The sequence below is a fragment of the Physella acuta genome, unplaced genomic scaffold (genome assembly GCF_028476545.2).
Source record: "Physella acuta isolate Inbredline_101_S28 unplaced genomic scaffold, ASM2847654v3 ptg002135l, whole genome shotgun sequence".
Classification (NCBI taxonomy): domain Eukaryota; kingdom Metazoa; phylum Mollusca; class Gastropoda; family Physidae; genus Physella; species Physella acuta.
This window is the reverse complement of record NW_026733636.1, coordinates 40,163-61,619: the sequence shown is the minus strand read 5'-3', so window position 1 is coordinate 61,619 and position 21,457 is coordinate 40,163. Positions and strand designations below refer to the sequence as shown.

The following is a 21,457-nucleotide window of genomic DNA, read 5'->3' as shown; positions in this document are numbered from 1 at the left end:
GCAGCCAGACGATTGGACGAGGATGGTTTTAAGGTCTTTGCTGGCTGCCTTGACGCCAAAGGTGAAGGCCCGAAGAAGCTCCAAAGCGAATGTTCTCCGAAGCTTGAGATTCTGCAGCTGGACGTCACCAGCGAGGAGCAGATTGAGGCAGCAAGGGTCAAGGTCGTCGACAGTCTCATGGGAAACAGTGAGTATCATAATCCCACAATTCCTATTTGAATGGCTAAGTATAATACTAATTACTAAATGACTTAGTACTATCTACGTTTCTCAGTAAAAAAAAAATAATAGGCATAATAAATTAGGCCAACATTTTGATAAATATAACCGAGTATAAAAAAAATTGTAATGATCCATTTTATGTTGTTGTTTTATTTTAATGTGTAGGATTCATTTAGCAAAATAGATTTTATGATCGCCTGTTAATTTAAAAGTTGTTTAAACCCCCCCCCCCTCTCCTTACAGTTTTATGGGCAGTCGTCAACAATGCCGGGGTGATGATTGATGTCGAATTTGAAGTCACCCCCAAACGAGATTTCAAAAAGTTGATGGATGTTAACATTATGGGCGTGGTCAACGTCACGAGGGCGTTCCTCCCACTCATCAGGGCATCCAAGGGACGAGTCGTTAACACAGCCAGCATGGCAGGTGAGACAGTGAATTATTCTAAATTATAGGCAGCTCAAGGCTTCAGACAACACGACTGATTGATGTTAAATTCCTTGTCTGTTTAGAACTTAACAGTGGTCCGTGCAGTGTTTCTTCCAGACTTTTTTCTCCGGGGGAGAACTTGAAATTTTCGGGGGGGGGGGGGGGGGGGGGGACACTGTTAAAAGTATATTTTTTCCAGATAAATTCGTGACTTTTTCGGGTGGTGGGGGGGACTTTTTTCGGGGGGGGGGGGGGGGGCTCAGATATGCCTGGAAGAAACTCTGGGTCCGTGGACTCGCGCAACTAAGCCAGCCCCCTTAGAGTCTCAAATTATTTATAAAATACAAATCTTTTGATATGTGGCCGAGTGAAGAGTACTATTCTATCACATCGCTTACGGATATGAAACCCATATTGTCCTTATAAATAAGCCCCCCCCCCCCACATCATATTAACAGTACATATTCCACCGCAAGCCACTGGAGCTCAACTAGAGCTAACTATGCCTAGTGTCCGTAGACAATATGTTAGTTTTGTTATTTTTGGCACTCCGCCATCTCCCCCCCCCCCCACCTTTATCTCTACAGGACGGACGGGAATGCCCGGCATGACGGCGTACGCCGCTTCTAAATTCGCAGTCATTGGTTTCTCTGATGCCCTTCGACGGGAGATGAGGCATTTCGGGGTCAAGGTCATCACAATCGAGCCGTGCGCTTACAAGTAACAACATTTTAATTATTTTTAATCAATAAACCAAGTCATACCTGAAGTAATTAACGCGTTATTTGAAAAAAAATATAATTATTTTGATTCATATTTTGTTGGACATTCTGCAGCACGGCAATGACCTCTGTGTCCATGCACCACGCTCAGAACGAGAACTTCTGGTCTAACGCTGAGCCCGGGATCAGGCGAGATTACGGCGAGACGTTCTTTTCTGAACACCAGGTTGGTAGCAAAAACAGATTTACATCAATAAATCGCAGAGGCATAGCGAGGGGGGGGGGGGGGTGCGGACCGCACCGGGTGACACCATTTAGGGGGGTGACACCAAGGCAAAAAATAGCAAAATATATACAGAAAAATTTGAGGGGGGTGCAAATCGAAAGTTTGACCCCGGTATGGGTCGCTATGCCTCTGGTTGACACCAGACCTCGCTAAGCCACTGATAAATCGTCACTTAAATTAATTTTCTCATTTTTTTTGCCATTTTTCCAATTGCTGAGTGTAATTCTGCAGCTTAGTCCGTTCCTTGAAGTCTTCCATTTTATAATTTTATCCAGTCTTCGACTTCCCTCCCACACTTATGGCACAGTGCATGGCACAGTGCACATGGCCTGCATTATAGTTTTTGATAGACCGTTGGCTCGTGCGACATGCTCTTACCGTCTGTTCCTTTGGACTATACTTGAGTTTTGAGACTTTTCTCAGGGGGGAGAGTGGCAGTGGCGTAGCCAGGATCGTCTCAAGGGGGGGGGGGGGGTTCCAATTTTTACCCGGGGACAAGCTTTCGATTTGTACCCCCCCCCCCTCAGACTTTTGATTTGCACCCCCCTCATACTTAATATATATATACCGAGGGGTCTATGGGGGGGGGGGGGTTATGACCCCCCCTACCCCCCTTGCCTACGCCACTGGAGAATGGCGGTAGCTTTCTTAGGAGGACATACCCCCCCCCTCCCCGAAAAGATGCATGAAAGGAACTCTGGGTTTATTCTCATAAGCTAGGTGGTCTTTGTATTTATTAAATGTAGTATATAAATAAACAGTAGCAACAGAGAGCGTTTAAAAAGCCCAAAAAATCGTATTCAAAATGAACATTAACATAGTAAAACTACTAGACTAAATGCAAGTGGGGATATGTTGATATCAATACCAAACAAGCCCACGTCCTATTCTAGAACTACTTTTTCAAATTGCAGACAGCCAGAGATAGAATCGTGCGCTCGACCGCGCGCGCCCAAACGGACGAGGTCGTCAACTGCTACGTAGACGCTGTCAGTTCCGTCCACCCGAAGATCCGTTACGTCACTCCGTTTGTGATGTCGGTTCTCAACGACTTCATGTGCTTCCTCTTCACCAGCGTGCAAGACGCCATTATTCACCGTCTCGCTGGTTTAAGGTCAAGGCCAGATATGCTGTGCGCTCACCTACAAGAGAGCAGATCCACGGGCAGACGACGCAGCCACGCCATGTAAATCACCTGAATGACTCCTGTTTTTTGAGATCGTTGACAGTGCTACGTAGTAAGCATGATGTCGACCGCTTCAGTGTTTAGACCAGTACCATTGGCAGAATAAAACCTTTATTTACCTGCCTAGTCTGATCCACACAAGTTTAGGAGCACAAACTTGTTGACAGCAACATTACAATACCAGCACATGGTGAAAGTCCAGTTCATAATTATATGTAACCATGGAGATCAATTAAAGAATATCATGTTTAAATGTATTAGTATTACCTTCAAACACAAAAATCCACACACTATATATATATATATCTATCTATATATATCTATATCTATATCTATATCTATATCTATATATATATATATATATATATATACACTAGTCCACAGGCGTCGCAAGGGTGCGGACCGCACCGGGTGACACCAAGACAAATAAATTGCAAAATATAAAGTTGCAATTTTATTTTGCCAATAAATCTAATACTTAATTAGAGTGAACAGGTTTGTTAAATTACAAATCCCGACTGTACACACTATACCAGGGGTCTCCAACCTTTTCAGACCGAGGGCCGCATCGACTATCAAATATCAGTTCGGGGGCCAGAGTTTCTTCAATGCATATCTTCGGTGTTATGGAGCCCCCCCCCCCCCCCCCCCCCCCCAAAATAAAAAACCTCCACCGCCCCGCACCCAACAAAATATAGAGAAGAGAAAAAAAATCGGAAAGAAACATTGTCGAGGGCCGACAACACACTCGAGGTCCAAGTTTGCTGTGAAATTATTCTTCACTTATTCTATATCTATGGTTGAGCCCATGTGACCTTATTAAATTCGCCATCTTTACCACTGCTAATGTCCACATATTTAGCGCTCAAAGCTTGCTGATGAATAATAGAGTGCAGGAGCATTGGTTGTAGAATATTTTTCTCATTCGCTTGTCCAACCAATCCTTTCTTTATGCCACTAATGTACTTTTCCCCATCAACAGTCAGGTAACTGAGGTTAGTCCTGTCCAAGTTATAATCAGCAAATGTTTTCTTTAACTCATTGAATGTATCCTCTCCTGTAACAGTGCTATACATATTATGTAGGGAAGCCAGCTCTTGTGTTATGTTCATGTCTTCATCCACACCCCTAATGAATACAAGCAGTTGAGAAGTGAAACAGCTGTCCAGCGACTCGTCCATTGCAATTAAAAAAATAGTGAAACGTGCTTGTATTTTTCACTATTTGAGTCACAATGTTTTCACCAATGTCTGCAACCCGGTGGGCAAAAGTATTTGCACCCAAAGCTAAATTCTCAAATTGTTTTGAATTTTCTGGGCAAAGTTCCACAGACATTTTTTTCCGTGGACAAAAAAGAGCTCCGCGGGCCGGATGAGAGGACCTTGCGGGCCGTAGTTTGGAGACCCCTGCACTATACTATAAAGCTATCACCAAAAGGTGACACCAACTGCAAAATGTACTGAGGAAAATATGTTGCGTTGAATATTTTCAGTTACTGGTAATTTCAATCAACGACCAGTGTGGGGGGGGGGGGGGGGGGTCACCATTTCTAATAATATACTATGAAAACGGTGCTTACTAGGTATACACTAGCTGACGGTGCCCGTTACACGCGAATTGTAGGTCTATAAATTATTAATTTTATACCCGAGAAAAATAATTTATAAAATAGTTGTTCGTTAAAACGCTATGTGCTTCACTACACGCTGAAAGATAGTGACAAAGCAAAGAAATATGCACGCGCTGATTAACAGACAAATGATTCAGTTAAAAACCCAGCTGTTCAATGGCCAATAAAGTTCTTTTTAAAATAATCTGTATTGGTTTGACCCAGAAAATTATGAGCATTTTAAGAAAAATGTTGTAATGTTCTTTTCAGCACACCTCCCCAATCCTGTGTAACGTAATGTTACTTAATATTTCACTTATGTGGAGATAACACCTTGCAACTTAAGGTTGGTATCTCAAAACTAGTACACAAAGTCCATCCAGCCAGTTTAAGATGCATCAAATTTGACAGCTTTACTTTTGATTATAAATTAGGTTACCTAAGTTTATTTTTAAAGCCACATAATTGAGTTGGTGCCTACCCTTTCTTGAAGTAGAAATATTGACTGTCAACAGTAACACAATTCTACTTAGACAAAAGTAATCAGTGTACCAACACAGGCCATAATTGATAACGTTTTTCACATTTGGGCAGTTACTGTAAATTGAGCCCTTCATCTTTTCCTGTTTGTGCCTTAAATAAGACAACACTTGACATACGACAAGATAGTGCGGCCAGCACTATGCCCATCAGCCTTTAGTGTTCCCTAAGGTGAGCTAGGTAGACTCAAGAACGTTCTAGTGATCAGCAGTAGTAGCAGTCTAGCTCAAAAGGACACCTGACAGTTTATCCACATTACCAGAGTAGGCTGCGCACACGGGAGCAATGAATTACATTACATAGTAAGTAGCATACAAATGTGTGTACATTGTTTTTCATTATGTTAGCTGAACTGTAAAAATGACAGAGCATTGTATTACAAAATGAATGATTATAAACCAACTCTCGACATTTAGCAACTGACATTCAAGGAGAAAACAACTCAAGGTAAATTTTAGACATTTATTTAAAAAGTAACTTAGTGTTTTTTAGTGGCTTCCTGTGCTTTGAGTACTCTAGCAACAATTTTCTGTTCTTCAATCAAAAAAGCACGGATGATCCTAGAGAAAAAAAAAAATTATTAGCCATATCAAGTATATGTTAACAAAGCAGAAAATATTTTGACTGCAAAAAGGGAATACAGGGTTCATTCCAAACAATTTCCAAACTGTAATGGCAATGGACAAAAACTGATTACAATAACACTAAAGAAGAGCACTGGATATTAACTACAGATATTAGCCAATGGACCACCCACTCACCTTTCTCTAACAGCCTTATGACATCTAGATCCACCATAAGCACGTGTTACAGTCTTTTGTCTCTTACTCATGGCAGCCAACTTGTGGGGTCTAACAGCTCTAACCTTAAAAAATAATAGACAATGAGATAGGAAAAGAAAACACCTTGTTAGTAAACTAGCAAAAACACAAACAAAGCAATCCTGATATTCACATAATCTATTAGGATAAATGAAACAGCCATCTCAAAATTAACTTCACTTATACAAAATAAATACATCATGCCTGGGTACCTGCTGGTTATGTATATAGTGACTTCTTAAAGCAAATAAACACTTAAAAACACAATCCAGAATACATTGATAACAATATATTTAAAAAGAAAAAAGTCAAGGCAGATCTACTTGTATTTAACACCAGCTAGATCTAGTATTTTATTAACCATTTAATTTCAGAATCAACAAAAAATGAATGCTGACTATTTTTCACTAGATAAATAGTACGCTGAGGGAGAAACTACAGGTGCTAGGTTGATAGCGTATCTTTTCTCTAAACTGAAACCAAAATCACCACCTTAACCTCAAATTTAACCAGAAACGAAAAAGTCACGGAGAACGGATTTTTATCCAGAATCAGCATTTTAACTGGATATAACCTTGATCTACACATAGTTACTGCATACCCACACTAAATACAGTCCTAGTAATACCACTAAACTCAAACTTAAGTCACACTATTCTTGCACTCAAAGAGATGCCCGAAAGAAATTCTGTATGCAGACAAGTGAATTAGGCGGTAATGTTAGCAGGGGTGCCACTTTTCCGGGATATCCCGGATTTCCGGATTCGAGAATCATATTTTTATCCCTTTCCGGATTCGCAAGATTTGAGTTTGAAAATTTCCGGGTTTGCATTGTAAAAATCGTTTTTATCGTCAACACTCCCGCTAATGGCCTTTTCCGAAAAAAAATGAATAGTAAATGACGTCAGCAACAATCTCACGCGTGCGCCAAGGACCAAATCACCCCATGCGGATCATCTCAACGACAGAATCGTTGAGCCTCTCTCCGACTGTGTCGCTGAGAATAAAACCCTTTGGTGGTTTCTCAGTCAACACTGTCGTTGAAAATAAAACAATAATTAAACATGCTCTCCACAATTAGGAAAGCATAAACTGTAGGTGTTTTGAAGCTAATATTCCAGCCATTTTGTTTTGACGAGAGCTAGTCCAGATCTAGACTAGATCTACTTGATCAACGATTTACACTGATGTAAAACCTACGTAAATCAAATCTACAAGATCAGGATTTACATTTAGATCTAGAAATCTACATTATTGACTAGAGAGAAAAAGTTAAAAGTATGCCTAGTGCGTCGAAAGTAAATGATAGAATCTAGATCTAGAAAATCTAGTAATTTTTCAGTAGCACTAGATCTAGTCTAGATTGACTAGATAGAAAGATAATTATTTCTGTGGCATAGCTGTCCTTTAGCATTTAGGATCTAGATCTACTCAATTTTAAATCTCTTCTATTTCAAATTGTTTGTAGATCTAGATCTATATCTACAAGATTAGGCTTAGGTCTAAAAATATACTAAAGTTAAAGCTACACAAGTACACATCATTCCTAAACTTAATGCCATTAATGGCTAAAATTCACTGAGCATTGTTGCACTTAAGACTTAAACGTAAGGCCTAAATACTAAATAAAATTATTACGTTAGCTTAATTTTCGTGACAGCTTTTCTCTTCTTTTTTGCCATGCTTAATTTAAGTCACTTTCATGTGCTGGTAGCTTAAAATAAAACTTGTTTAGGAAGTTTATTTCTTTCTCCCTTTCATAATGCTGCAAATATGAGTAAGACGCTTATTATTATAATTAAATAGCTGCGATAAATAATCATTTGCATCTTTTTGGGGGTATTTCTTTTACATGAACTGAGAAATACGGTATCTCAAATTTTGCGCGTAACTCAAAGCGAAATATTACTCGCTCAACTGCTCGTATTTAAAAAAATCTGGTATGTCGAGGCACTAGAATGTTGAGGTACCACAGGATCTACTATGTATTGAAAGAAAACATAAATTAATTATAGAATAATAGGCAAATATAGTAATAAAGTAGGCCTTATAGCTTTAGATTTTATTCAGCCTACTAATAAATAATTAAATAGGCCTAAAGTAGTACTAGATATTAGTTAAATCACTAGTATTGTGTAGGGTTATTTTTATTAAAAAAACAGATCACATCTTATACATTAAGGCGGGCTCAATAAAATAAAAATAATTTATTTAGGACCTAGGCCTATCTTTTGGAGATCTAAAATTCTAAATGAAAAATAAATTATTAATTAGACCAACAATAGGCATAGTATGCTAAATCTATTTTACTATTTAAATTTAAGGCTCGGCCATCTACTAAAAATTTTATAAATGTCATAAAATGGCCTACTTAGTTATAATTACTAATTACTATTAGGCCTAAGTTTAAACTAGAGATAGCCTATTTTATTAGTAGAAAAAGTATTAGTCATAGTTAAGATGGTATAGCCTTATGTAAATTAATGTAATCAGTGTTAGATATTATGATATCGATCAAGCAATTATTATATAATATCGGAAAGGGGCCTAGCACTCTCTTAGTCATTAGTCTATTAGGTCTTACAAGTAGTTTAGCCTATTTATATATTATAGGGCCTATAGGCTGTTATTTAAATTAGGCCAAAGGCTTATTAGGAAAAGGCTTAATAGGCTTTAGTTTTTAATTAGGCAACAAGGCAGAGGCTTAATGTTGCTTATAGATTTAATTTGAAATTATTATGATATACGCTACTCTGCGACTATCACTATAGACTGCTATAGAGTATATTATAGCCTAGGCCTATCTAAATAAAATCATTCAACTCACTTAGCTTACTATAATTTTTAAAAATGTTTAGTTAAGTATTCAGCTCTCTATGTCAGCTAAGGCCCATAATTGTAATTATCCTACTGTTAGATCTATTAATTATTTAATAATTAGTAGGCCTAATTATAGGAATTAGGTCTGATACATTAAGTCCTATACATTGGTCGTAGAGTAATACTATTGGGCTAGTAATTATATACAATATCTATACAAGCCTACTTATCGTTAATTTGGAAGTCTTTGCATTGACCTTAGTTTTCAGATGTAGCAGCCTAATTTTTATCAGATTATACCATAAAATCAAAAGTAGACTTGTAGATCTTTTTAAAACAAGGCATGAAATATTAATTTAAATAATATAAATTAAACAAATAGCCTAAATAACAACTACACAAAGTTAAAGTCATAATAACTTTTTATAAAGGTATCTTGAATTTCAACTGGAGGTAGTTTTGATAAATATTAGTATTCTGAACATTAAAATAGGTAGACTTAACATACATTTGTTCTGAAAACATATTTAGAAATTGGTTTTAAAAAATGAGGTCAGGATTGGGGTGATAACTAGTTGAGGATTAGATATGATATTCATTGTGTTTATCCATGTTGTAATTTCTCTTTTACAGGTTCATCCAAAAAAAAGGGAAGATCTGATTTTTACATAATAAGACTACAGCATACTAAATGACACAAGATGTTCTTTCTCTATTACCTCTTACATTTGACATAAAAGTAGGAAAAGGTATGACAATTATTAATAAGCTGCTTTAAATTTTATAATTTGTTTTTTTATAACTTAATTGTACCATTTTTATTTCCAATAATGATAAATATAATTTAGTGTCATTTATATTTTAAAATATTTATATTATACTAGATATAATTTACTTCTATAATATTACTATCCAGGTTTAACAGGCTATGCCTACAACATAGATCTCCAGGACTAAAAGTACACAAAATGGCAATCAGTATATCACAAGTGTAATAACACATGCATCTAATCTGCTTCAGTGGCGAGAACTGGGTGAATCCTCTCAAACATTAATCAGGTAAGTTATCACAAGTTTGCTTTGGTTTATTTTGAACATGTTGATTGAGATAGATTTTTATTTGTATAAATATTGTATTTAAAAAAATATTTTACCTAGTAAAACCAAGTCAGTGGTGATGATTGATACAATATCATTATGTATTTTTTTAAATATTTGTTTTGCAAAATATGCTGATTTGCAGGAAGGATATATATATATATATATATATATATATATATATATATATATATATATATATATATATATATATATATATATATATATATATATATATATATATATATATATATATATATATATATATATATATATATATATATATAAAACAGTATCATTTAGTGGTTTGTCTTACAAATTTGAATTATTTACTTAATCTGTCTTAACTGCTCAACAGGAACTAGGCATACCTAATGAGTGTCAAGCTGATACAGTAGATGTACAGAAGAATTTTTACACAAGGTAAATATTGATAAATTTTAAGTTTTCTTTTTTAAGGTTACATGTAGTGTTTTGGGAGAAAGGAATTAAATTATTTAAATTAGGCCTAATAGTTTATTTCTCTAGCTTATGTTTCTCTTAAAATAACTTAAATTTTTCCCCCTTTATAACTAAAGCAAAATTTTATAGATATCTATGCCATGATTCATCTCATTCAATCACTTTTTTCTTGTTTTGTTTTGATGTATTAAACTAATTTAAACTAAAGATTATTTTTTTTTTTTTTTGCTAATTTTATTATTTCAGATGGATGATTAAGAAAATCATTTTGTTTTGTTTCAGGAAGTGAAAAGTGATGTAAAAGGCAACTAATACTTCCATCTACCATAGTTAAACAAGAATCTGCAAATGGTGATAATTGCAATAATCTTGATATATTAATGTTTGGCTTTATAATTATATGCAATTGTCAGGTTTGATAAATAAATTATTTCTCAAAATTTGATGTATTTGGTTTCCTTACTTTGTACATAAGATGCAAGTGATTGAAAGCTGAAAAGGGTTGTATGTAGTTATAGTATTCCCAGCACAAGTTGACATTAAAACAGCTGAAGCCCTTTAAAAAAAAAAAAAAAAAAAAAAAAAAAATAATCTAGGAATGCTGTTTCTATTAGCTGAGCGCTTATTTGGAAAAGAACTTAATTGTTTACCAGAGAATACTGTGACCCAGTTTCAGGCAAAAAGTGCCTATGTTTATTATTATTAAGTTAAAGAAAAGTATCAAACAAACAGGATAATATTAATAATATCAATAATAAAGACCTCTACACTAGAGAAGTATGGAATGAGTGTTGCATGGAATCCAAATCAACTTTGATGTTGCTAATTGCTACACTGGCCATAATTGGCCTACATTGACTTTTGCTGAGCTAGGCAACTGTTTTTGTTTAACTTTAGATGTCGACTAAATAAAGAAGAAAACTGACACGCCAATACTAAAATCAAGAACTTGTAAAGTTCGTGGTTGCTAAACCGAGAAGTCCTGAGTTCAATCTCCCGTGTAGATGAGGCTCTATAGTTGGGGATAGCAACCTATCTTGGGGATACAACACTTGTTTTTGGATTGACAAAAGATAAGAAAAGAAATCCAGAAAGAAAAGCAACTGAACGAAGAAGAAAAAGGCTGGATATATTCGGTATCAACTGTACAATTTTAACAGACACACATTTCAAACTACACATGCATTTCAATGACAAAGTTCAGTGAAGCCATAATGTTGAGTTTGACTGAATGAAGAACGATATTGTTATTTCAAGCAAAGTTAAGGTTTATTGTCTTAAAGACATTGTCGTGGATTGATTTAGACTAAGACTTCCCTGTTAAATAAGCCGACAACGATGGCTCTTCTTATTTCTCGTCTTTGATGTTGCTTTCAAGAACTTGTATGAGATTAGATTACCTACATAAGGCTACAAAGTTTGGAATCTTGGCTTTCTAATAGTGGACCTGGCTACATGACATTACCCCCACCCCGTCAATTACCCCCCCCCCCCTCCCGTATTTACCCCCCGGGGCAATTACCCCTTGTCAATAACCCCCCTGGAGAATCCCCCCCCCCCCCCCGGCCTCAAGTTATGATCCTAACTCAAACTCTATACCTATGTATTTCCTTAATCCTAATCGATTAAAAAAAATGGCCAAACCCTAAGCATTCACCTCAGCCTAAAACTTAACACATAACCAAAACCAACTCTAGACTTAGGTTTCAGCCTAACCTTGACCATAACACTAACCCTAATCCTAGCCTTAATCCTAACCCTGACCATAACACTAACTCTAATTCTGAACCTAACCCTAACCTTAGCCCGAACGCTAACCCTAACCTTAGCCCGAACGCTAACCCTAACTCTAGCCCTAACTCTAACCCTAGCCCTAACGCTAACCCTAACCATAACCCTAACCTTAGCCCGAACGCTAACCCTAACTCTAGCCCTAACTCTAACCCTAGCCCTAACTCTAACGCTAACCATAACCCTAACCTTAGCACGAACGCTAGCCCTAGCCCAAACTCTAACTCTAGCCCTAACTCTAACCCTAGCCCTAACGCTAACCCTAACCCTAGCCGTAACCCTAACCATAATCCTAACCTTGGCAGGAACGCTAACCCTAACTCTAACCCTAGCCCTAACGCTAACCCTAACCCTAGCCGTAACCCTAACCATAACCCTAACCCCAGCTGTACCTTAAGAGGTGTGTCCGTGGGGGGGGGGGGATGTCCTCCTTGGCGGGGGGTAAATGACAGGGGATAATTGCTTCAGGGGGGGGGGGGAGAGAACTAATAATCTGTAAGTCCTACTATTCAATACATTTGGTTTAACACAATGCCGTCACACATGTAAAACAAAATAAGCAGTGTTTTTATTATTTGTATCCTTAAAAAATGCAAAATAAATGCTACGCCATTAACTCAACCCTCTTTTTTCTCGTTACATATCGTCACATAAAGCCACCGCCCAAAATGATGGTGACGTCAATATACAATCATAAAGTGGTCACCCATTAACGACGACTCACTCTTCAGACGATTTTGCACCCAACCCCCCCTTCTCTAATTGTAACACATTTTCACAAAAAGCCAGATCTTCGCTTCCTCCCCCCCCCCCCCCACCACCACTCTCTTTAAAAACACCACACCTCAACACATAACCCCCACCGCCGTTCCCCTGAAACTGCATTTTTACTTTCTCGTATATACGAAGTATAGAGAAAGTCTTGTAATTTACAAATCTCGACGTTTTACACCTCACTGATACGGAAAAAACATAATTTTGCAATCTTGTCCGTATGTCTGTGTGCCTGTGTGTGTGTCTGTGTGTAAACACGATTACTTGAGTACCGTTACAGCTAGGTTGATGAAATTTCATATATAAGTATTTTATCAAAATCGTAGATCCGTATAAACTTTTGAGCGATTTCCGATAACCGAAAGTGGTACTTTTTCTACTTTGAATTTTTCAAAAGCCTATAACTTGAGTACTATTTCAGATAGATAAATGAAATTTCACATGTAAGTAAAAGATGTAATTCTCTGCCTTCTGTCAAATTTTGAGTAAATTCCGTTGACAGGAAGTACTTATTTACGCTATTTCCGATTTCTCAAAAAACGCACGTAAATTTATAAAGTACTAATAATGTTGAGCACTATTATGCACATCTTTATTTGGCGTTCACTTGGTGTGCAATTCTTTTTCTACAAGGTTTTATTCTATTTTAAAAAGTTTAAGTATTTAAAGTGGATTAAAAATCATGTCTATTTCCCGAGTTGCCATTCCCGGTAGTGTTATATTAGAATATTCGAGAAAGTTTAGGGGAGATCACTCCCGGTTTATTATAATATGTACTGACCTCGATAAACATTGAGTTAATAAATGAATTAATACCAAAAGCAACCTTTTAAAGCCCGAAATAACGGATGAAAGCAAAAATGTGTCGTCACACTTTCCGATCACCCCTTCCCATAAATGAAAAAAAAGCATGAACATACTAAAGGAGAATATGCATGGATGGTGATGGAGGATCCCAACGTTAAAAATTAAAACAGAGCAAAATTTCAGGAATCCATGTTACATATTATTATTTTCCTTAGGTATAACAAAGGTATTTACATTGTGTTTTATATTTTACGAGCCGCTATCATACGCCGCTATTTAGTTGTTTCATTTTCTACTTTTCAGTAATTCATAATTTGTGAATTCGACAGTAACAATGCTGCCACTGAAAATATTTGCTTTAAAACACTATCAGTAGCTCGTTAAGGACGATAACCTCCCCCTCCCCACCCTCCTTTCACACAAACCCTACCCCCCCCCCCCCAGTGAAAGCAGCCCCCTCTGAGTTACCTCCACTAAGTTTAAAATCTTTAAAACGAACGTAGGCGCAATACTGTTTATGAGGGACCCACACAGAGGCGCTAGACCACACGCCAGTGGTACAGTAGACAAAAGTTTCCCTACTGTAGGGCGCTCTTTTAAAACTCATAGTGTTCCTCCCGAAGCCAGGGGGGCGCACCGGGTCAAATGAATTGTCATCGAATGTCGTGTGCCACAGAGTCAATATTGTATTGTGCTCTTTAACACAACCTTAGGATATCCTAGGTCGCCAAATCGCATCCTGCCGGGGCGCCGGCAGACGCGCCTGATTCCATATAGTCAAATTATTGTTGACCATCGTGTCTTTAGTGTATAAATTAAAAAAAAAAAAAAAACGAACGACGTAGGCGTCGTAGTGTTCACATGGTAGCACGGGGCGCTTCGGGTTACGTAATATCCGGGGCGCCGGCGGCTGCGCCTGTTGTTGCTTTTTTACCTTAGCCCCCATGCAGAAGGCTCAAGTTTTAATATCGCCGCCCTGGATTTTCGGGCGCCAAGCCATTTATTAACAAAAATCGCACCCTCTAGGGAAACGCCCATAATAAATTTTAATTTTTGTTTTCGCAGAAACCTTCTCGTGAGTGTTTTCATTAACTCTCGAAAGTTTAACGGCACTCAGATGAACGATGTCAAACAGCATCCGTTTTGTTTTTTACAAACTGTGTAGAGAAAAATTGCACCCTCCAGGAGCCCCGCCCTGTTAAAATAAAAAAAAAAAGAATTTCTTACTGTAACCTCCCCTGAAGTTTTATGGCGAGCGGATGAACGGGATTAAACCGCAATCTACTTTTTCGTATATATACCCTATATAGGGAAGAATCGATTCGCGCCCTGCTGGGGCACCGTGCTTGTGAAATATATCCAGTGGTATTCTTAAGTTGCATGGCCATAGGATGAAAGGTGTAGTGCTGCATAGAGGACATAAACAAACCCACAAACAAACAAGCAAAACTTCATTATATAAATACATAGAGAGAAATATACATAATTCTACATATGCATATATATATATATATATATATATATATATATATATATATATATATATATATATATATATATATATATATATATATATATAGCTACATTTGGTGACTTCCCATTTTCCCCAATGGCGTCAAATTTTTCACATAATCCACCTATTAATTCATGTGAAAAAAAGCATCGTTTTCATCGTAAATTATTAGATTTTGGTATCAGCCTCTCTCCGGTCGTCGCTTAGCAAATCTGTTATCCAAAAATTCAACAAGCATGTATTCACCTGTACATTTTGCCGTTTGTGTCATTTCCCCTCACCCCCCCCCGGGGGATAGTTTTTAAACGTGCACAGTTAATTGTACATTTTTTTTATCTGCAGTCAGTTATTAGTACAGTTAACTCTCATTAGTCATTTATTTAACTGTCAAAATGCATACTTCTTCTATATATTTTGCTATTTTTCGCCATGGTGTCACCCCCGAAATTTTTCCACCTTGCGCAGTCCTCAGCCCCGCCCCCCACCTTGTGACGCCTCTGGTTAGGGGTACTACTTGAGTACAGTAAATATGTATATATATATATATATATATATATATATATATATATATATATATATATATATATATACATATATCGGGGGGGGGTATAGCCCCTTGGCACACCTTGTACCTACGCCACTACATAATCATGTTCTTAAGATTATATAGCACATTCTATGTATAAATTCGATAAAAATAGCTATTACGTATTCTACAATTTTATATTTGTAATAACATATTGTAAACGAAATGAGTCTTAAATTCGATTACAAAATGGGCCTTTATATTATGTATTTTTTCTATTTTGCAATCATATCATGTATTACTTGTTGTATAGCCTAGATTCTATAATAATATACTAATATATTCTATATTACATAATCCTATATTATATCGTTTAGTAATCTCTACCCTAATGTTTTCTATACCGAATAATCAATATTCTGTAATTCTAATTGTCTATAAATTAATCATATAATCTCTAAAATTAATCATAATTGTGATCACAATTAAATTCAGCAATCCACTGTATTAATTTATATTGCTAAAGATAATTTAATTTTCAATTTTAAAGACAGAAGATACATTTTTATAATATTAATTATTATTAGCTCTGTAAAATGAATGGTTGTTTAATTTTTCTTATATTAAATATTTTAAGCGATTAATTAATCGAAATGGTTTTATTCCGTTAGCTAGTTTTTACAGTTTATAACTATAATTAGAGTCTCAACGACAGAATCAAATGAGAAAAAATCTATAGCGTTATTATATACCGACACTGTTGATAAGCCACTCAACGACAGTGTCGTTGAGAATAGTGTATGATCGGCTGACCAAATACAAATGGGCTGTATCAGATGGGCGAGGCTGTAGACGAAACTTTTTGATGTCAGTCGTGGTGTGGTTGTCTGGCTATTTATGACGATATGGGTTGGGGGTAAAACTCGCAATTTTTACGTGATGTCATCAATGGGAAAGCGCTAGGCTGTGTAATAAAAACAACTAAATCCTACAAGATCTAGATCTAGCTCACTAGCATCGCCGATCGTCTTTTTAAAAAAAACAACCGAAAGATTTTGCTCCGATAAAAAAAAAAAACATTTTTTTTTTGTATTTGGTATTACCAAAAGAAAAGAAAAAAACAATTTGAAGAACTATTTTATGTATGAAATAGAACTGCTGTTTTCACTCAACTTTACCGTCACTTTTTACCATGTCTTACCCGCTTCTTCAAGGTCGCGCTGACTAGAACTGCATCGTTTTATATCATTAAACAAAATATGTAGGCCTGCTATAATTTAGTTACACAATCTAGCAGGGTCTACATCTAATGGTTTTTTTTTTACTTTGGTAAAACGTCATTGAAATGTTTAAAAAACTTTGAAGTACCATGTCTGAGAAAATAGCCGCTATCACTGCCCCCTCCCAACCGCTTGTAAAAAAAATCAGCTTTTCACTTAGTCGGGCGGCTACATCTCTGACATGAGTATTACAAGCGTAGTTACTTCTAAAATTATTTTTAAAATTAACTTAATTATGTTATTCCGCGATATGAACTTAAAACTTCCACAATATTTCTTCACGGCATCATGTATATCAAAGGTGGGGGCATTGGGGTCGTTCATTAATGACGTCACACTCGTAGGGGGAGGGGGGTCCGTAATTATGTCATGAGGGGGAGGGGTTCAGATGGTGTGACATCACACTTTTGCATTATCCAAAAGCTATGTTAGAAAACGAATTTTAGAAAATTGTTTCAATAAAGTGTAATAGGAATTGATTAAAATACTCTATGTTGACAGGTCAGACAAGATTTTTGGAAAAATATCGTATTTTAAGAAAAATTCGACTGCAATTTTTAGGGGGGGGGGGGGGGTAGGCTGAGGTGTGACGTCATTTTAGAGGGCGGGATCTGGCTTTTTGTGACGATATGTGACCGAGGGGAGGTGGGAGGTAAAAATCGTCAAAAAAGCGTGACATCAATATCATTTATGGATGACCCCATTGGTGTTGATTGGGAAAACAGGGTTTTAGGTTTTTGTTCTGGCTGTTAATAATTAAAGCCTTGAATAGCTACAGTAAGTCAACCCTGTATTTTAATACAGTGACAATCTTATTAGGGGTCTGCATATAGTGGGCTTATTATTCAATAACAAGACATAGAGGTTAGCAAAATATTTGTTACTTAACAGTTGGCTGACTAAACACACACTTTAACTCAAGCTAGGAAGTTCTAAAAAATTAAATAGTTATGTTATAAAAGCTGGCTGGGGGGGGGGGGGGGGGGGGGAGTTCTACAATAGCACATTATGGGGTAGGCCTAGATATGGGACTAACATTGTAAACTAATTTTGTTGTAAGCACAATCCTTTAAAGATTAATTTTTATTTGAAGCTTGTTACAAAGAAAATAAATCCATTTTAAAGGAATGTAAATTGAACATAATATGAATCAAATGTCTCAAAAAATAATGAAATAATAGTCCATTTTATTTTGAATTCCGCGCGGAATTAAGTTTCAGGGTTTCAAAAATTTCAAATTTTAGTTTCAGGATTGGTAAAATTTTGTGATTCATTTTCAGGATTCACTTTAAAAATGAGTGGCACCCCTGTGTTAGCGACTTTGTGCATTTGTTTCAGCAAAGGCTTTTTAATTCTGTTAACTCTAGAACCAATGACCTCATTTATTGTGTGTACTTTTCAGGCTTTATAACTACACTAGCTGCATCCCGTGCTCCGCCACGGTAAATCTTTTTTAAATGTACCAACTTGGGAACAGAACAAAACTTAACACAACACAAAAGAACGCAAAAAAAAAAAAAAAACGAAAAAACAAACATAACACACATAACTTAAACACAATTTAAATGCAATCATAAAGGCATATTGCTCACAGTCTAGACCGTAGCGCCAAATCGCGCCCTTTCCGAGCGCCGCCGGACGCGTCTGACATAGCGAATGACTATAAAACAGAGGCGTAGCGACTCTTTCCGGCGCCCGGGGAAAATCTTACGATATGCACCCCCCGCTCAATTTGTTGATTTGCACCCCCCTCAAACTTTCGATTTCCACCACCCCCCACAAATTTTTCCCAACCCACTTTGGCGCCCACTTAGGTCGGCAACCGGGGACAAATGCCCCCCCCCCCCCCCTCTACGCATCTCCTATAAAACCCCCAGCAGTATTTAAAATATCCGTGTTTTACCTACCATATATCACTTTATTATAATTCGCGCATTTTTTGTCCCAGTACTTTAAATTTTAAAAATTACAATAGAGTTTCATAACTAAAACCATTGCGCACCAAATGAACGTGATGACGCGTCTATAATAGTGCTTAATAGTTGATAAAAAATTATAAGTAGTAAACATTACATTCAGTGAATAAAATAAAAGATAGCCTTTTATCAATCAATGTTAATTATAATATTCCAACAATAATGTACTCTTACACGTCTGCATAATTTGCATTCACATTTTGCTAATTAAATTATTCCAACAATTATACCGTCTTGCAGATTCTGCATTCACATTTTTAGCATGAGTTCAATTTATTTTTAAAATACCTCCCTTGGCAAAATTACTATACAATTCAATTAGATTTTTCTAACCTACAGTTATTATGTTATTAAAATGTATCCACTATTTCTAGGAATATTAACGAAAACGATATTTGACATTGATCCTTTTAATATTTTTTAGCAAGTGCGTGTATTTAATATTCTCTTTACGTTATGCAAAATCGTACAAACAGTGGAAATTATAAAATAGCTCTATGTCGTTATATAAACAAACCCTACTCTACTTCTTATAATAAGACAATGCGATGCACATGGTGTGATGTTTACTTTTATGGTTCCAAAATCTATAGGGATGACGGAAGGAAGGAAGGACTGACACACCACAGCCCGCTTATATTAAAGATTCGTTTAGAAAGCTTCCTATGTGATGCCATGGTCTTTCACTATGCATCTTTCAAATTCATTTGTATTCTCTCTAAAGCGTTCCCAACAGACAGAATAGAAAAACTACTATATTTAATGATTATATAGGTCTAAACAACAATAAGTGTCAATGTTGAATATGCCAAGAAAAAAGCAAACAATGCACCTTCAAATACTACGTCACTGGAACTAGTTTCTGTTTCAATATTACAATATCAGTTACATTAGGCCCCCTACTTTAGAATAATGCGTTCATGTTTGAAGCCCCAGCAGCTGAAAATTTCCACTTTATAAATAACATGGAAAGTGAAAAGCAACAAAAAATAATACTGTTACTCCCCCATTTTATTACAATTCTACTTTTTCTTTCTGTTTTAAAATAAAGCTGAACAAACTTTTACAAAAGCGAAATGGCTGCTTAGCGGAACAATAGGTGTTGCTGATAAGCCAATATATTACATTTACTCACTAATATCTAAAGCTTAAAAATTAAACATGACCACTGAATAGACAAATATTGTCCACCAAGCACTAATTTTAAGTTTTAGCATCACTCTTATGTTTTAAGCCACAGCTAGTCAAGAATTGGGATTGGCTTAACTGGCTAGGCACAAAGAGTTCCTCACTAGTGATCAGAATATTAAATTTAGCCTTCATTCTTCAAAGCAAATATTCAAACGCTTTTCTGGCACATATAGTTCTGCGACCCACAGTTTGATTTTTTTAAACATGAAGATCCTGTCATTTTGTTTTAGTGATTATTTATAAATGTAATTCTCAAATCACTGGAATGAAGATGAAAAAGCGTCAAAAGTCATGCGTCCAGTGTTAGCAACGGGCACCACCTCCAGGTTTGCGAGTAATACTTAAAAAACAAATAGAAATGCCAATATTTCAGCTCAGCTGCAACATTTTGTATAATAGAGAAGCCAGTCTACTTACCCCTCTCAGCTTGGTCTTGTAGTCTCCACATACTGGTGTCTTGGGGAGTTTCTTCTGATACAAATAAACTAGTTTACCACCAGGTGTCTTGGATCTAAAAAGAGATTGGAAATTTTACAGGGGGTACCTAAAAATGGACTAATACAAAAAGATATAAATGAATGTAGTGCCATTAAATATTACATTAAGTTGAAAAAAGATCACTTACACCTTTCTGCGATTGGAGTTGGTGTTGTAAGACAAACGTCTTCTGAAAGTGAGACGCTGAACCATCTGAAATAATACAAAACCAAATAAGAAAAGAGGCTACTTAAAATTTAAATGTGGTTTTTGTCCTATGGATGTGGAAATTATGGTTGTGATGTTGATAACACCTTGCACTACTCAAGAAATTGCAAAGTGCAGGGCTGTCAAAAATAAAACCTAGATCTAGAATTCTAGCTGAATTTCATCAACACTCACCAAGCTCATCGATTGTCTCAAAACTCATAATAGATTCAAGCTAGATCTAGATCTACTAGGCAAATATAAAATAGTTCTAACAAAACTTTTAGAAGCATAGTAGTTGAATTTGAGGGTATTCTTCGTTAGCTCTACGTAAATCTTTTTGTAGCTTGAATATGGATTATAGAAAGAATGTTGCTATGGGACCCATACTTTCGATTTAAATTAAATAGGATTGTTGTCATTTGTAATGCACAAATTTTACAAATGAACACAAACAAGTGTATAACTAACATTTTGTTACACTCTTAAATTATTTAAAATTACAGTAACTTGACGATTATATTAGATTTACTTTGGTATAATTTATATCATTACCTTTACTCACTGTTAAATTTCTAAAAGGAAGCGGAAACGCTAATGTTGGTTAAACCTTAAAATTTTAAAATACCTGGTTTAGAAATAATTTCAAATTTTAAATATATTAAATATAAAATAGCTTGTATTTTGCAGGAATAATTACTATAAATATTTGCAATGATA

The 21,457-nt window shown here is 36.1% G+C and overlaps 2 protein-coding genes and 1 long non-coding RNA gene across 6 annotated transcripts; 2 read left to right on the top strand and 1 right to left on the bottom strand.

Moving 5' to 3' along the window:
• Window positions 1–3: 3 nt before the first annotated feature.
• LOC131932307 (retinol dehydrogenase 16-like) lies at window positions 4–3,061 on the top strand (the record flags this gene model as incomplete). Its single annotated transcript, XM_059289175.1, has 5 exons — window positions 4–187; window positions 466–648; window positions 1,239–1,371; window positions 1,488–1,599; window positions 2,574–3,061. Coding segments are annotated over 5 exons (888 nt in total), but the record flags the coding sequence as incomplete, so codon positions are not given.
• Window positions 3,062–5,442: 2,381 nt separating this feature from the next.
• Window positions 5,443–21,362, bottom strand: LOC131932310 (large ribosomal subunit protein eL34). Its single transcript, XM_059289185.1, has 5 exons — window positions 21,293–21,362; window positions 20,679–20,743; window positions 20,471–20,564; window positions 5,756–5,859; window positions 5,443–5,554 (listed from the first exon to the last, which is right to left on the bottom strand). The coding sequence occupies exons 2-5, from the start codon at window positions 20,741–20,743 to the stop codon at window positions 5,473–5,475; spliced, it is 345 nt and encodes a 114-aa protein (XP_059145168.1). The 5' UTR covers window positions 21,293–21,362; the 3' UTR covers window positions 5,443–5,472.
• LOC131932311 (uncharacterized) lies at window positions 6,757–10,786 on the top strand. 4 transcript variants are annotated; one of them, XR_009384542.1, is made up of 5 exons: window positions 6,757–6,909; window positions 9,269–9,384; window positions 9,552–9,694; window positions 10,092–10,156; window positions 10,478–10,786. It is a non-coding gene; the product is annotated as an uncharacterized LOC131932311 (long non-coding RNA). The 4 variants fall into 4 exon arrangements; XR_009384539.1 differs by having other exon boundaries at window positions 6,757–7,093; XR_009384541.1 differs by having other exon boundaries at window positions 6,757–7,102.
• Window positions 21,363–21,457: the final 95 nt, after the last annotated feature.

Excerpts from the sequence above, each read along its gene's own strand:
- LOC131932310 (XM_059289185.1), bottom strand. The coding sequence starts at position 20,743 with ATGGTTCAGCGTCTCACTTTCAGAAGACGTTTGTCTTACAACACCAAC. Across the intron at positions 20,565-20,678 it reads AACTCCAATCGCAGAAAGGT|ATCCAAGACACCTGGTGGTA; the intron begins GTAAGTGATCTT and ends ATCTCTTTTTAG. Across the intron at positions 5,555-5,755 it reads CATAAGGCTGTTAGAGAAAG|GATCATCCGTGCTTTTTTGA; the intron begins GTGAGTGGGTGG and ends TTTTTTCTCTAG.